Source organism: Marmota monax, unplaced genomic scaffold, assembly GCF_021218885.2.
Source record: "Marmota monax isolate L192 unplaced genomic scaffold, Marmota_monax_Labrador192_F-V1.1 WCK01_AAM20220418_F8-fsc00006, whole genome shotgun sequence".
Taxonomy (NCBI): Eukaryota; Metazoa; Chordata; class Mammalia; order Rodentia; family Sciuridae; genus Marmota; species Marmota monax.
In genome coordinates this window covers 2,608,569-2,626,071 of record NW_026693712.1, presented here as the reverse complement: position 1 = coordinate 2,626,071, position 17,503 = coordinate 2,608,569, and the positions used below count along the sequence as shown (strand labels likewise).

The 17,503-nt window shown below is 38.9% G+C and overlaps 1 protein-coding gene across 7 annotated transcripts in view; it reads left to right on the top strand.

The window, feature by feature from the left end:
• The window catches only part of Znf608 (zinc finger protein 608), a 107,219-nt gene that overhangs the window by 18,691 nt on the left and 71,025 nt on the right, over positions 1–17,503 (top strand). The window contains exon 1 of one of the 7 annotated variants that reach the window (XM_046460239.2): positions 3,438–4,161. The exons of the other annotated variants lie outside the window; for them this stretch is intronic. Coding sequence (XP_046316195.1) covers positions 4,057–4,161 — 105 coding nt within the window. The 5' untranslated portion in view covers positions 3,438–4,056. Of the gene's footprint in view, positions 1–3,437; positions 4,162–17,503 lie in introns of those variants that run through there. 7 annotated transcript variants of the gene reach the window in all.

Below are 17,503 nucleotides of genomic sequence, written 5' to 3'. Positions count from 1 at the left end.
ACAAGTTTCCTTGGTATCACTTTCTGGTTGGTGGTGCTTCTTGGTAAAGGGACTTGGTTTGGACTGCACCAAACATTAGGGCAAATCCCTGCTCTATCCCAGGAATTTACTGGCTGCTCTTGCCTCTTTGTGGGGCTCTCTGAGGCCTGGACCAGCTTGCTCTTCCCAGACTGCAGCTGTGAGGCCAAAGAGGTGGTGAGCTTGTAGAAAGGGGAGGTGGATAGAGCTTATGTGCCACAGAGACCTTTCCTTTCAGCACCCATTTCTTCTTTGCACTTCTTGAATTTGATGGCTGTGCCAGAATGGAAACAATAATCTGAGTTGATAATTTAAAAGCTGCTCAAGATCTCATTCTTCTCCTGGTTGTTCCCTGTGAAGAGCAGAACTTTAGGGATGGAAATTGTGCCACCCTTTTGTTGTTGGACATTGCTGATCTTAATCTTGAGCCCATAAATTGGCTTTGAAGTTGGTAGGCTAATAGGATTCTATACTGAACTTTATTTGTGTTACCTGAAACTGTAAAGAGAGGAAGAAGAGTAATGGGCCATGGGTTTAGAAAGTAGCAGGATAGAAGGTGAGATGGGCTATTGATAATGTCTGCTTTATTGTAGAAAAATGGATGGAATTAATGGCACAGTGTTCTACAAAGCAAGCAACATGGATACATTTCTTGCACAAGAATGTAAATGTACCCAGATATTTATAAACAAACATACTTCACAACATTCATAACCAAAGCCTGGAATCCTGATTGATTGGACGTTTGCACTTTTTTCTGGACATGCTTCCTAGGCTTTGTCTTGGCTGACTGCACATGCTGTTAAATCCACTCCGATATAGAGAAGGAGCTAAATTTATGTGTTATATTTAGTATGTACCGGTTGCTTTAATATTTGATTATAGAGTCCTTAGCATTTTAAAATGGCTCAAGCAATGAACTTGAGGTTATCTTGCACAGCAAGGTAGATAAGCAGAAGGCCAGGGGTGTTGAATGGTGATTTTTCAGGTCATGAAAAAATCTATGTAAATGGGCTAAGAGAAGGGGCTTCCTGGGAGGAGTACAGTACAGGTCAGTGAGGTCATCCTTTTCTCAGGCTCTTCTTCATCCCCTTTCATCACTCTTGGTCTCCCTTCTATTTTCCTGAAATCCTTCTCAGGGTTTTTTAAAGATACTTACAGTTGACCTTAAGGATGCGAATGATGAAGCTGAAGCAGAATCTGACATACTTTCCCTTTCCCTTGATTTTTTTTTGGGGGGGGGGGCGTTGTTTTTATAGCTAAAATAGGGAGTTAATATTCGATTAGGGACCTAATAAACAAATGAGAGTCTGAGGCTTGGTACTTATATGAAATTGTGCTGCAAATTACACTTCAGCATAGATGTTATATATCTTTTTACTTTTCATATCTGTTATTAGAGTTTTATATGTATTCCCATCTATAAGTTGTGTTTTCTAGAAATTTCTACCAATTTTTAACAGACTTGAAGAAATTGATGTGAAGAATAGAACTAATGCACAGTTATGCAAATTAATGAACTGACAGTTATGAAGAAGAGGCTTAGATAAAGGCCACTGGGATCCCAAGGACACAAATCAGAAAGATCATGGGTGTGATAAGCTCACCACCATTTATACAAGTGGTGGTACTTTTTATTGCCTCTGATGTCTTGATTTGGGGAAAGGAGAGCCTTTTGGGTTGCCAGAGCACACAGTTGTGTGTTTTGCCGTTGGAAATTCTGGAACATTTTAGGATACAGTGGGCAAGGAAGTTGGCCAGAAAAATGAAAATTTGCCTACTTGTTGTAAAACTTCTTCTGTTGTTAATGTTTCTTTAAGCCTTCTGGTGCTGGGAACTGCACATGAGGGATGAGGTTGAAGCACAGGGTCTGATGGAGCTGATTTTGAAGCTCTATTACAGGGTAGAGAGCCATATCAAGTATAAGCTTGAGATGGGAGAGAAAGAGCAGACTCAGCAGATAGAGCCCTGTCAGCAGATTCAGCAGCAACTGACGCTGAATGGAGAGGAGAACCAAAGCCTGGAATCCCGATTGATTGGACGTTTGCACTTTTTTCTGGACATGCTTCCTAGGCTTTTTCTTGGCTGACTGCACATGCTGTTAAAGCCACTCCGATAATACACATGGAATGTTTTTGCACAGACTTTGTCCAGATTGGGTTGGGAGTTGGGCACACACCTGATCATGCAGGGCCTTGTAGATCATGGTGAGGAGTTTGAATTTTAGTCTGAATATGAGAAAAATTTCAGAATTTTGAGCAAGGGAATAACTGGATTTGGTCTGTTTTTTATAGAGTTGACGATAGAGAGACAAGAAGAGGAACAGGGAAATCAGTTATAAAACTTCTTCAGTAGGCTCAAGGAGAGACAAGAGACTTTGGTAGTCATGATTCGGTAGGGCTTAGATAAGCAGTCATGAAAGAATGATGATTGACGATTAAGGATAACACCTGGATTTGGGGACAAGTGGAATCATGAATTATGATTAGTCTGGTGCAGTGATTCCTACAAGTAATCCCAGCTATTCAGGAACTGAGATAGGAAGATCCCAAGTTTGAGGCCAGCCTGATCAACTTTGTGAGAAGTCTTAAAATAAAATAAAAATGGCTTGGATTGTAGTTCAGTGGTACAGCACCCCTGGGTTCAATCCTGAGTACCAAAAAAAAAAAAAAAAAAAAAAAAAAGTTACAACTCAGTTTTGATACAGCTGCTGGTTGCTGGTTGCCAAATGATGTTTGTTTAGTTGGATGGCTAGGCAGGAGACACAGATAAGAAGGGATGGGCATATTTTGCTTGGCTTTAAAATTATTGGGCTGAAGCAGGGTCACCTAGAGAATGAGGATAGTTGGAGAAAACTGGGGTCCAGAGCTGAGCCATGGATATTAGGAGGAGCTGGCACCACTTCAGTGAGGCAGAAGAAAACCCAGTCAATCTGGTGTTTCTGGTGAGCAAATGAGGAAATTCCTGCAAGGAGGCTCGGATCAGCCCTGGCAAATGCTGCCAAGAAGTCAGGTTAAGATGAGATTCAGAACTGACTGATGGTGACCTTAACACAGATGGTCCTGGGTTGAGGGGTAAGGATAAGGGAATTAAAAATCTGACTGGAGGACTGGATTTTTTATTAGTTGAGGAAAAAAAAAAAAAAAAATATATATATATATATATATATATATGGACTAGTCTATCATTTTTTTAGAGTGGGGAACTTTTAATAGCCTGTTTGCTAATGGGCTGGTGGTGGAGAAAAGCTGATCAAACTAGAGAGAGGGGAGGGGTATTGGTGTGGGGGAGGTCTGGTACTTGGGTGCAGCTGTGGGCCTCTGGGGTCCCTGGAATAGTACTCCATTGTACCAGGAAGGCTCTGCATAAATGCTTGAGGCGGTGGGGGAGGGGTGTGGAGGTGGGTGGAGATAGGTCTTATGGTTAAAAACAAAACAAAAATAGCAGGTTTTTATCATTTGCAAATGATATAATGATATAATGGCTTAGTACATATGAAAAAATACAAATTTAAATATGTTAAGTTTTTTGTTTGTTTGTTTGTTTTTTAACTGGAGATGCAGACAGCAGTTAGATATTCACTTCTTCATTCATTCCTTCCCTCCTTCCCCCAACAGTTTAGAGAGCTTTGACCATTTTGTTTGGACAGTAGATATTAGAAAGTGCTGGTGAAAGTCTTAATTTGTTTTTCTATTCATTCCTGTATCATTTCCTTCACTCAGCAAGTAGTGTTTGAATGCCTATTCTATGTGAAGCACAATCTGGGTCCTGGAGGTCCAGTAGTGAACAAACCAAAGCATCTGTTCTCATGAAGCTTATATTCTAGTTTATTCTTGATGAATAAATGTATTTTGGTTAGTGTTACCTGCTTTAAGGGAGAATTGAGTCTGGGAAGGTGGGAGAGCAAGATGGTGGGAAAGGAGAATTTATGTTTGTTTATGTTTGAGTAGGGACCTGAGAACAGTGAGGAGGAGCCATTTGGCCTCTTGTGGTGGGAACTTTTTAGACCTGGGGAGCAGCCTGTGTGCAAGCCCTGAGATGGGGGAGTGTTTGAGGAGATTCCTGCTCCAGGGTGGCAGGAGCTGCAGAGGCAAGTGCGAGGAGATGAAGTTGGAGAAGAAACTAGAGGCCAGGCTCAATCAAGTAAGACTCAAGGTGGGTGGGACAGGCTGTGATGGTCCTGTGTGGGAACCTGCCCTAAGCTTCACTCTGGCTCCAGTCCTTAAGTCTTTTGATTTCATTTTCATTTCTAAGTGGCTAAGAAACATGGATGGGTTATCTTGTGTGAATTTTATCAAGTGATTTCACGTTGCAAAATTGTAAATATGGAGGTGTTTAAAAAATAAAAAGTATATATGTTTTAGTTGTAGATACACACAATACCTTTATTTTATTTTTATGTAGTGCTGAGGTTCAAACCCAGTGCCTCACAGGTGCAGGCAAGTGCTCTGCCACTGAGCCACAGTCCCAGCCCCAATATTGAGGCTTTTTAAAATTTTTTTTAAAAGAGTGAACAAAATGTTACATTTTTTCAGAAAACATTAATTAAAAGAGATTACTTTTCCCAGGGACATGTGTTCCAGTGTCTCCATCACTCCCGTACTTACATGTGTGATTATATTAATATAGTTGATTTCTACCAAATATGCTAACATCAGAAAATGATGGGGTAGTAATGTAAATAGAAAGGTCAATATTTTTTGCATTGCACCTCAGAAGATTACTTGCATACTTGCTGGGGGTTTGACATACCTCCTCATTTGGAGACTGAGAAACTATTATAATTTTTATATTAAAAAAGCAATAAATAAATCTATAGGAGTTTAAGTTGTCCTAAAATATTGTATAATGGAAAGTAGTTTTTACTTCCCCCTTCCCAGACTATTCGAACCAGTTACTTACAGCAATTTTGTGTGTTCTTCTCAAAATAGTTTCCATCTGGACAAGCATATATTTATATTTCTCTTCTCAGTACACAAGTTAGAGCACATCAAAGAAACTGATTTACACGGTTGTGCACACCTGTAATGCTAGTAACTCAGGAGACTAAGGCAAGAGGATTGCAAGTTCAAGGCCAGCCTCAGCAGCTTAGTGAGACCCTCAAAATAAAATAAAATAAAAAGGGCTGGAGTTTAGCTTTGTGGGCTCAATCCCCAGTGGGTTCAAACCTGGGTACTGCAAAAAAAGAAAAAGAAAAAAAAATTAAAAGCAAAGAAACTGATCTGCACCTTGCCCTTTGCAGTTAACCATGTGTCTTTGGATAGCACGTGTTCCTTTTCTACCTTTGATTCCATAATTAAACTAGTCTGAAAGCCTTTAGGTTGTTTCCAGTATTTTTCAGCTGCAAAAAATTTTCTAGTGAACATCTTTGCACACATGTATTTCAAAATGCAGTTGTTCTCCAACTTGATTGCATCAGGTTGAATAGCTATTAACACTGGAACTTATGTGCCTGTATTTCTATAATTTAATGCTGTGAATTATGCTTTTCTGGCTTCAGTGTTAATGTATTAATACAGATTATTTAAATTTGTATTTTTTCATATGTACAAGCCATTATATCTCTTTATTTTCCTACATGTTGGTATTTATAACCTTTGACTACTTTTCTAATGTGCTAGTGGCCATTTCTTGTTGACTTAAAAGTATTTTAGTGTATATTAATTAAATGCACTATTCTTTTGTTTGCAACATTTTCATGTGCTTTGCAAATATTTCTCCCATCTCTTCATTTGTCTTTTGATTATATTTATGCTAGTGCCCGGCGAAATATCTTAAATTGTGTAGTCAGTTTTACAATTTATATATTTGTATGGCTTCTGGGTTTTATATTGGTTTAGGAAGACCTTTCTTACTCTAAGACTATTATTAAACTCTTTTTCTTCTGCTGATTTTATGGTACTTGAACTATCTTTAAGGTCTTTAACTGGGAGATAAGATATTTACCTTATTGATTTTGAGGGTCATGTTTCTATATAATTTTTGATCCAATATTAAAAAATTCTTGAAACCTTAATATAAATAGTTCTTGATCTGAGTTATGTGTCTGAATCATTTGGAGAGTGCTTAAGTTTTTTTCATGTCCCCAAATACCTAGTCCCTGATCCTCACCCTTATTAAGCTTCTTTGGGTGCATTTAGACAATGCTAAATACCCTTCTCTCTCTCTCTCTCTGAACAGATGTTAGTAATGGCTATTAGAATGTTTTTTAAATGTGGTTCTGTATAGAAAAATCACCACTGTATTGCTTTAAATATGACTTCATTAAGGTGTTTTACAGGTGGTTAATTACTGTACTTGGTCAAATGGGAGGTAGGGCCAGAACAACTAATGATTTGCAGCTCCAGCCCTAGGAATATTTATACCCAGTAAATACACTTACTGGTGTTTCCTAGAATCCTAGGGCAGAAATATCCCTGCACAAACAAATTGCTTAAGTAGTAAAGCTGAACCATGGCTTTGCTTAGTTAGCCATTTTGGTTTAGTAGCATGTAGATAATTGCTGTGGAGGCAGGAGGAAATGTTTTGGGAATGTATAAAGCATGCAGTTTTAAGTATTACTGCTGCTGGTCTGATCTATGGAGGTCGTCTCTCCTGGTCAGCTGGGCTTTGACTTCTTTTATGACCCTGGACAAACGCCACTGTTTTCTGGGCTTTGTTTTCTTCTTGGACTGTTGCCTTCTGGTTCCAAAAGAGTTCTAATTTCCCCCTTTCCTACTTATTGCACTGGAGACAGATGTCTTTTATCTACACTTCCTCCCATTTTGTTCTGTAATATCAATATATGTTTCCCTGCTAGCCTGAGACCCTGAGGACATGGATGCCATCTTATTTTTATTTCAGTCAATATTTGTTGAACTGGATGCTCTTTTAGTAGGGTCATAGAGTAGAGGAGGGCCTTAAGGCTGGCTCCACTGGGTCCCCATCTTTTGTCTTTCTTTCAGGTAGAGATCACAGGCACAGATACTGCTGGGAATTATTTGGATTTTCCTCTATCTTGCATTTATGTGGCATTATATCCGTCATCTGGATAATCAGTTATGTTGTGCCTGCTTTCTCTGGGTCTGGTAGAGCATGTCTGTTGAATTTTAAAGAATAAAGATAAAGATGATTTACCCATAAGGGTTATGTGGTGTCAGAATAACAGATTACAACGGCATCCTGTTTGTTGGCAGATTTTTGTCTGATGATTTCTTTGTTGCCCACAAAACCCTCAGGACTAAAGTGGAGGGCTACTCTTAAAAAAGTCATTATTCAAGAAGAAGAAAGAAGTATTTATTGGAAAACTTACACCAAATCATCAATCTAATTTGCAAACAATGTTTTTTTTTTTTTTTAAACCAGCCTAGGAGCTTGGAAGGGGGTCAGATCTTTGGGACTCAGTCATGAATTTGGCCCCTTTCTCTCAGCAGAAGTTCATATAAGAACTTGAAGCACAGCCCATTCTGAGGACTTTAATGTGTAATCATTGATTACAATCATATGTCATTATTAGCTGTAACTGTTGTTAAAAAGAACAATGGTTTGATTTTTACATTGAAGTTGTCCATTAACTCAGCATGTTATTAAAGCATATTCTCTACCCCCTCCCTCAAATATTCTTGCCAGTATGCATTCAATAGATGGAAACTATTCATGTTTATTGTGAAAGTCTGCTTTATCTGAATGAGTTGTGTGCTGCTGTGTTAGCCATGGCATGATTGTGGTTCTTAGAGAGCCTCTACCAAGTTGAACGTCTTTTTTTTTTTTTTTTTAGCTCTGTGAGTTTTTGCTGGAGTAGTGTTGGAGAAAGAAATTCCATAAAAAGATATATTATAAAAGGTGATGGATTATGAAAATTAATGAGAAATCTAACGTCTTTTGGAGTGAGCAAATACAACATCAACAAAGCTGGGAATAGTTTCCTCTTTGAGAAACTCCCCATATAAATTATTTACTTAGAAGGCTATTTCCTTTCCTATATCAAAAAGAAACAATCGATAATTTTTAACCTTGGTACAATGCTTAGCATTTAGCTGCCCAAGGAATGTTGTTTAAATTTAATAGCACCCTAAATTATGTGTAAGTACTTTCAAAGGGATATCCTATTGGTTTTTATGACAGCCCTCAAAGGTCATAAGAAAACATATTATTGCTCTAGTTTACGGGCAGAGAAACTGAGGTTTAGAATGAATGCCAGTGCCTTCTAGTCCGAGTATGCACTACAGTGAAAAAGAGGAACAGCTCTTGCCTTTGAATTTACACCTGGTCTGTTCTTACCTCTCCTTGTAGGTTAGAATTTTACTGAGCATCTGTGGACCCTTTCTCCAGGAATTTAAATAATAATAATAGTAGTAGTAGTAGTAGTAGAAGAAGAAAGAAAAGGTGCACAAACACACAAACCTTTGCTTCTATAATTACAGGGTTTCTCAGACTCCACAAAGTCTTTGAAGCCCAGGTACAAAATCTTTGATTTAACAATTGCTTGTCAACAAGCCCTTGAATTAAGTGACTTGCTCAGGGGCCAAACAGCCTGACTACTGAGAAGCAACAGGAACCCCATGCTTCTTTTTCCTCCCCTAATGTTTTCCCCACGACCCCATATTGATTTTGAAATGATGAACAACAAATGAAATAATGGGAAAACTCTTTGTAAATATAGAGTGTTTTACAAATATAAATGCAAACAAAGTAAGTGAGTGCCAGGGAAACCCAGGCCACACATTTTGTAGTGGCTTATGTTCATATATTAGGGAACCTGCTAGAACCCCACTAAATGTTGAGTTGCCAGCTGTTTGCTTTAATCTGATCATTTACAAAAATACAGCAATCCTCACTGGTGTGTTTGTTAAATACTGATATAACCAAAATGAATGCTGTGCCTGTGGCCTCTAGTTTTGCAAATGCTCTCTCTCTATGGATTGTGAGAACCGGTTTAATTCTAATTGCAGAAATATCAGTGGGATTTATATCTGTCTTCCTGAGATAGCTGTAAAGAAGAAATTTAAGTACTTAGAGAACACGCATTTTGATTTTTGTTCTACAATGGAAAGAACCACGTTAGCTTGAAGAAGCTCATTAACGTGAGGGTTAGTACGATTTCTCTTAATTAAATTTGGTGGATGGCAGAAGTATTAGAAGTGGAATACAGATGAGATTTTACAAAATTTCTGATTTTGAGAGGAGAAAAAGCTAGTGGTTATTTCTACTGTGCATGGTAATTTAAAAAGTAATTCAATAATGACTCCATTTGTGTGATTCTGGTGTTAAAAAATGGATATGGTAAAGGCTTGCCTGTCTTTATTCACCAAATAGCAGTTTCGCAGACCCTTACAAGTTCCCATATGTTAGTGAAAAACATTTTCCAAGGAATTGGCAGTGTTGTACTTTGTAGCTGATGCCAGCTTCTTCCTTGGGCCAATTCAACAGAGAAGAGAGAGAAAAAGCCTTGTTTTAGTGGCTGAATTACTCTGACAAGCTTTCACATTGCCCCTCCTCTTATTAATATTCTTTTTGATGTGAGCTTGTAAAACAGAGGATTGGCTGTTAATCTCCAAGATCTCAAGGGCTTTTGGCAGTGGCCCATAATTGATGTGTTCACATGGCTGTTGTCTGACTACTAATGATTAGACAGCAGTGTTATCTACCAGCTAAATCAGTGTTGCTTATAAATCACACTTGATAAACTGCAGTTTCATTTCTTCAAAGAGTCCGTACATGTCTACATACTTTGATAGAACTGCCAGAGGCATTTCATGATTCTATGACAGCTTAGATTAGGTTTATTTTTCATTTCTGTTTGACAAAATATTAGACTCTCTAATGCATGTGAAAGAGAATTTGTTTTGTTCCCCTAACAAGGCACTTGGGGAATGATAAGCAGAGGAAGATTACCTGTTCTCATTGGGAGGGTGAACAGGTTGGGATGGCAGGTTGTATTTTTGCCTTTGCGACTTACTGCAAGGTAAACGGAGTGGGGTGATAGTAATTGAGGTCATGCCACTCTGAAAGAAGGAGAGCAGAAGTCTCTGGGGAGAAAGTTCTCAGAATGTGGGCCTATACTCAGATTGTGACATGGCTGGGGAGGGCCATCTAGAACTGTGAGATTGTGCTGACTGTTCAGTCATAGTGTGTGCTGAGCCCATGCAAGGTATGACTTCCTTTTATAGAAGGGCAAGAGAAAACAAGAAGGTTCTACAACAAGAAGAGGTAACAGCCGCAGAAATAGTATCTGTGTTCCTTCTCCACTGCTTTGTGTTTGGCTGACCACAGATACACCCAGAGTTCCCCATTTGCCCCAAACTTTGCTTACTGAAGACAGGAAGCCAGATAGCATGTCGCATATACATGGTGGGCTTTGGGAACTTGATGCTAAGTCATGAATCTTTACCTAAAGGTCACAAACTCCTCTGGCCTAGAGCTAACTTTCACTGTCTATACAAAAAAAAAAAAAAACTAAATTTTTAAGGTTATTTTGTTTGTTACCCTATAATTGTATATGTATATAGAGGCAATTTTTTTTTTTTTTTGTTAATGACAGCTAATCTTTCCCTAATTTCTGAGATCAGGTGTTTTTAGATTTCAATGAAATAGTTAAATCAGAATTGTCATAAATTTTTAATAAGCTAATTTTTTCATGAGGTTTAAAAATTATATTACTTTAGAGACGTCTGTATGTTTTTTAAGGTAATCAGAGGTTAAATATTTTCTCAAAATTCACAACTTTTTTTTCAGAGTAGTTGGTTTCTGTGGCAGAAGATTGAGCTGGGGTTCTGTTAATAAATTGTTAAGTTAGTGGAGTTCTTGAATATAGGAAGGGGGGAGAATGCACTTACAGATTTTACCCACCTCATCCAGAGCAAAACCAAAAAGCCATGCAAGATCTCAGAGTGCTGCAGAGTTTTAATCTCCTTAATTCTAGGCGTCATTTATTCTTCAACTAAGAGTGGCTTTGACATGAACACTCCTTTTCCTTAGTAAATTTTAGGGCTGTAGTTAAAATAAACACTGATGTCAAGGAATAAATGTTTATTGATGTGTGAACATTGACTAACAAAGGTACTTAACTAACCTGCTTATTTTACAATGATTCATGGTTGAATCTAATACTTTTTTTTTATTAAACAAAAGCAATTTATAAGTTGTTTTGGTTATGGTTATTAGATTTTAATATACTGGAAAAATACCCATGATTAACTAAGAGAACACAGTCTTTCAGTTATTTAAATAGATGCTTCATTTAATTTTGATACATAAAGCAACTATATTTGAGTTTCTAATGTAGCTGTAAATAAGAAAAAATGCAGTAAGAGGTATGGAGTATGGTTTTCATTATGTAAAGTATGCATGCGTATGTAAGGGCTGGATGGTAATATTAAAAATTATGAGAATGTTTTAAAAGATTTTTATATCATCTTTAAGTAATTTTTTAAAGTATTGTATATACACATATCTATGAGTTTTATGAAGTATATTACCATTATGGCAAAAGTAAGCATGCAATTTTTAATTTTGAAAGGTATTAGTTCTTCTTGACTGATGGTTTAAATCATGATTCAAATCAACTTGATTTAAATTTAGCTTAGTCTCATGCTGAAACTGTTTGCAGGTGTTTATTAACTAACTGGAAATAATTGTAATGTTAAAGGAAGATATAATAGAAGCTCTCTTGCCTACAGGGTGCTCATAGTTTGACATTAGTATATAGAAAATATCCCCATCATCTGCTGTTTGGGGGATCCCATTATATAAAATACCTATTCATTGGTTAAGAAATTTTGGATACTTTGTGGTATGCACTATAAAAATTGTGGCTGCATGTTCATTTGAAAGCTAATCTCTTATGGTTCTGTGTGACAAAAAACTATTTGCTAGATATGAGATTGAATGTTTTTCTCTCCCCTCCCAATTAGTTTTTTTTTTCCCCCATGTTGGGAATTGAACCCAGGTCTTATACATGCTAGGCAAACACTCTACCAACTGAATTATATTCTAGCCTCCCTGACCCCTCATTTAGTCTTAATAATTCTAAATTCCTCCAAAATTTGTTTTTAAGTAAAAGACATGTAAAAAATAAGTATTCTGAAAAAACTGGATGCTAGGAGAATGTAATCCTGTCTACCCCCTGCACTAGCCTTTAATCTTTTGTAGCTCTATAAAGTGGATTAGTAATTATAAATGGATAGTAGTATAATTAGTATAAGTGGATAGTAACATTTATTTCTGTTTACATCTGTGCATTTTTTTGAGGCCATTTTCATAGAGTTCATTTCATTCAATTCTTGAGGTACTCCTATAAAATTGCTGAGACAAGCATTCTTAATGCCATTTTATAGATAGATATTGACACTGGATGATACTGATCTCATTCGTAGGCAAGGATTCTTCCTAGATGCTAGCTTTTGGAAGAGAAAAAAAATTCACACCCCCCCCCCCCCATAAAACCTCATTATATATGTGAGTCTAAGTAGCTATAAATATTCTATTACAATTCCATCCCTAAATATTTAGAGGTTTTTTACTTTCCATCTCTGTTGAAAACCATCCTGTGGTTTTCAGAGACGATAGTAGCATGTTGGTTTAGCCTTGTGACAACTTAAGCTCTGTAAGGATGTGTTATTAAGGTTGGTGCCTTTGGTATCACTGGGAGGGACAGGATCAGGTAGGGGTAATTGAAAAAGCTTACTCAGGATGCCCATTGGTCTTGTGACACAGCCCCCTGAAATGAAGGCCTCTTTGCCTTTTAGACTGCCTGTGACACACAAAGGATTGAGGGACATGGCATTTAGGAGTTAGGGTCTGGTTTTGAAAAATGTCGTGAGTCATCTCTTGGGAAAAGGTGACTGGTGTCCTGGTTTTGAGTCATATTTCTTTTCCTGCATTGAGACGTACAGTTCAGGTGTGTGCAGTGACCACCGGGAGGCTGCCAGTGCCTGTTAGAGTGAAATTAAGGGAAGTGTCAGAAATTGACAGGCTTTAAGCAGTCTTTCTCTTCTGGTAGGTGGAGGGGAGAGGGGAGGGCTGTGTCCTCTTGGCTTCTCCGTGGTGGTGTTGCACACTATCGCAGCCCTTTCCCATCTTAGAGCTACTCTCTACTCTCTCTGATTACTGAGACCTCACAGCCATTCTGCTCCTTTCCCTACCTTTCTTCTCTACCACTGGTGGAGTGTCCAGGGCTCCGCCCCTTTCCTCACCATTCCTCTTGCTTTTTCTGAGCCATCTCATTCACTCTGCTGGCTCTATTGCTTTATATGTGCCAGTGACTCCTCTCTAGTCTAGATCATTCCCTTGAGTTCCAGGCACTTCCTGTCATCTGCTTGGTAGACCTTGCCGAAGCTCCCTTCTACCTGAACGTACACCTGGGTTTATCCTCTGCCCACCTTCTTGGGTCCCACCCTCTCCCTGTCCCCACCATAGCTGTCCTCTCTTCCTTGGAATTCTGTCATGGCTTTCTAATTGCCTTTCTCCCTCTAGTTTTGCCTTCTCTTTTTGGTTTTCCAGCCGATTTTGAAGTGTTTTTTATCAGATGGGCAATCTCATCTTTCCTTGCCCCTGTTTAGAATCCTCAGTGCTGTCTTCTAATTTCACAGTGAAGCCTCAGATTCACAACCTGACCTGGGCTGTTTGTGAGCTGATTTGCAGCCTCAGCTCTTCCTGTTCTTACTGGCTTCCTAAGCTACCAGCCCCTTCACTAAACGTGACACCCAGAGTGGTTCAGCTCTGCTCGCGCACCCCTTCAACAGGCCAAATTCCACAGTCCTTCTGATCCATCTCAGCACACTCCGTGGGCCACCTCCTGGTGCTTCCATGTTGCCCTGGGCTTACCTGACCATCTCAGCCCTGATCACACTTTGTTTTCTGCAGCTACCATTTGTTTTCCCTGCCAGCCTCAGACTTCCAAAGCACACCTGGATCAATGCTTGGCACATAGTGGCACCTTCAGATTTTTTTGAATGAGAGAATGACTTCCCCAACAAGGAGGCAGACACAGCAGCCCTTATAAAGAGGGTGTGGGGTCCATGCATGGTTCCCCACCACACCAACTAGGTCCTTAAGCCACCTGGGACTCACTTATTGAAATAGTAGTCCTCCATCATGAGCCCTCTACCTCAGCATTGGCGTTTATGTATGTTTATTCTAAAATGGAATGGTTTAACATCTTTTATTAAAGTGATTTTTAAAAAATGATACAAGTAGTACCTGTTCATGCATGTTAACACTCAGCTAACTCAGAGGGCTGTAAATGGAAAGTGATCCACTTCCCTTCCATTTTTGCATATGAGAGGATATGCAAGAAAAGAGGTTCTTTCCAGAGAAGTGGCCTATTGGCCTGTTCTTGGGAGGGAAAATAGCCCTGGCCTATGTGCAGCATTATTTCATGTAGGGCTCTATGAGAAGAGCTTTTTTTTTTTTTTTTGCCCCGGCTGGGGATTGGATCCAGGGCTTTGTGCATACTAGGCAAATACTGCACTGGAGCTATAGATACTCAGCCTCCAGAAGAAACTTTTAAAAGTTGGAGTTGTGGTATAGAACTTGGTAAAGGAAATGACAGATCTCACTGGGATAGCCCATCTTCTTGTTTTTGCTCCTTATCCTGAGAGGGATAAGACTTTAGTTACTTCAGTTCTCTTAAGACTTTAGTTACTTCAGTTCACAAAATCACTTGAGGAAACCCTCCGTTGCTTTTCTATATAGACATGGTAATAATAACGAATGTGTCTTTTAAAGTGCATCTGATGGGCTGGGGTTGTGGTGCAGTGGTAGAGCACTTGCCTAGCATGTGTAAGGCATTGGGTTTGAATCTCAGCACCACATATAAATAAAATAAAGGTCCACTGACAACTGAAAAAAAAATATATATGTATATACTATAAAATATAGCATACTTGATACTGTCGTGTATGTCTAAAAAGAACAATTTTTTAAAAAGATTTTAAAAACCAAATTAAAAAATAAAATATACTTGAGAATAGGTATATGAATAAGTATTATGTGCGTATGGAAAAACCATATTTGTAGATGTGTATAGATACGTTTGAAAATAGATATGCAGGAGCTCTATGATTTTCTCTCTCCCTTTAACAGTTTTATCCCTGTGATAAATGTTGGAGAGCTTTACCAAGTTGTACTCAATAACTAAGGCTTTAAAACATTCCTTAATTTAATGGACTGGATCAGTATTTCAAATGGGCATTTGGGAGGGAGGGAAGGAAGAAGGACAAGATGTACATACTGAGCCTTTCAGATAGTGTTGAATTTTTGTGAGCAATGCTACTATTTTGCAGGGAGGAATGTGGTACCAAGATAGTATCCTGGTCAGGGAGTCAAAATTGTCCCTTCTGTAGCTGATTCATGATGCTTTAGAAAAGCAGGTTTTGACTCTTTCCAAGATACCGCCTTAGTTCCCATACTGTGTGACTCAGACACACCCTTGTCGTTTAATTTGTCATGGCAGCATGTGTCGGGTTTATCATTCAAACGTCTAAAAGTTTAGTTGTAATTTCAAGTGAGATTTCTTAATATAATGTAAAGAATTGCTGTTAATTGAGGGGAATAGGAAGAAGGGAATTATCCTTCAACAGGTCTCTTTCCTTCCTGGTCCCTGCCTTCCTCCTCTCTTTAAATCTTGTTTGTATCCAGAAAGGTGAGGGTCAGATACCTTCAGACTTCCCCCAAATTCAAAGTGACTTCAAGGAGAAGTTAGGAGCCCTGCAAAGACAGGCACTACATTTATCAATGGCCAGTGTCTACTAAGGTACATGCATTGTCCACAGAATTGGAAATTGATGGGCTAATGTAGGTGCATGCCCCTTAAGCAATACCCAGAGTTACCATAGAACTCTCTTTCTCTTAAGGGCCCAGGAATGAGATCTAATTGATAGACATGGAATTTGTATGAAACTTTTCAGGAATTCAGCTTTGTACAAAGGGACTTATATGAAAAGGATTAATCCAAGAACACAGGCTTTTCTCGTACCTTTTTGACGGTCCCTTTTCTTTGTAGCTTATTTTCGTGTTTTAAGTGTCTTTGGAAACAGGATGAGAGGAAATCAGAGAATGCTTTTGAACAAGATATGAAAACACTGATCATTTACTGCTACTATTTAAAGCACACCCAGCTCTCTGAGCAGTGAAAGATGTCAGCGGCACTTTCAGACAGATTAAGTATCTGTGGCTCAGCAATGGGATGGGATTCTTTCAGAGAACACAAATGAGGCTAAGTATGTGACAACTGATGTGCCCTGGTGGAAGAGTCTTCAAGGTCCCTGGCCCTGCATCTGCTCCACCTCTACCATTGTCACTTTGCAGCGAACTCAACTCATTAAGGGTCTTTAAGGGGAGGTTTAGTTTGGCTTCAAAACAACAACAACAACAAAAAACCAAGGCATTGAATGGAGTCATTTAATTATGCTTGGTCTTAGGTGCTCAGTACCTTCTGTTGTACTTTGAAAACTGTCAAGGCTAGAGGATGAAGTTAAAAATAGTCACTGTTGTTCAGAGCATATTTGACACATGTGGCTGGCCATGTGAGTCTCTGCTTTGTGACTTGTACACAGAGACATCTCTGGGGTTACCACCAATAGTTGGTGACACCCTCCCCGCCACAGCACCATGAGGAGCTGGATTGTTGAACTTAGGTCCTGGCTAGAAATGGAAGCATCCATCTTGACCCTGTGAGGCCACAACCCTGGCTGTGCCCTGGCCCATCCCAGCAGGTCAGTTGCTAAGCCTGAGCCACACTTTATTCATTAAGACTGTGGTGACTTGCTATTTAGGGCAAAGTAGGTTTTCACAGCAAGTAGTGCAAAAATGGAAATAGTGATGTAATTCCCACGTAATATATGTAGTTGTAGCTTTTAGAATTGGACGAGTTTAAAACAATAGCAACAACAAAACCAAACCTGAGCTTTGGTTTTAGTGGGGCTTTAGAAGGAGGTTTCCAAAGGGAATGCAGTATTTGCTGGGAAGCCTTGAGATGAACTGTTTCAACCTGTGGGCAAAGAACATGGATTCAGGAGTATGGCTTCCAGCGTACGGAAGAGGGTAGGAAATTACCTTTGGAGAAGGTTTTCTTTCCACATCATGTTCTATTTTACATTCAGTAGAGTTTACTTTTGATATTAGACTGTGCAGACCCAAAATTTGACTCAGCCAACGCATCCTCAGTCATCTTTCTAGTTACTTAACTTTTCCCAAGTGTCCTTTATTTTATCTGTAAGATATTTCTCTTCACCATCTTGTGAAGATAGAATGGCAGAATGCAGAGTATAATCCTGCCTACAATTCTAAGTGTTAAAACAGTTAAAAATCCCTTGATGGTTTTTGTCTTGTTTGTTTTGGTACTAGAATTGAATCCAGGGTGATTTTACCACTGAATGACATTCCCAGTCTCTCTCTCTCTCTCTCTCTCTCTCTCTCTTTTTAAATTGTGGGACGGGGCCTTGCTACGTTGCTGAGGGTCTGGCTAAATTGGTGAGACTAGCTGTGAACTTGAGATCCTCCTGCC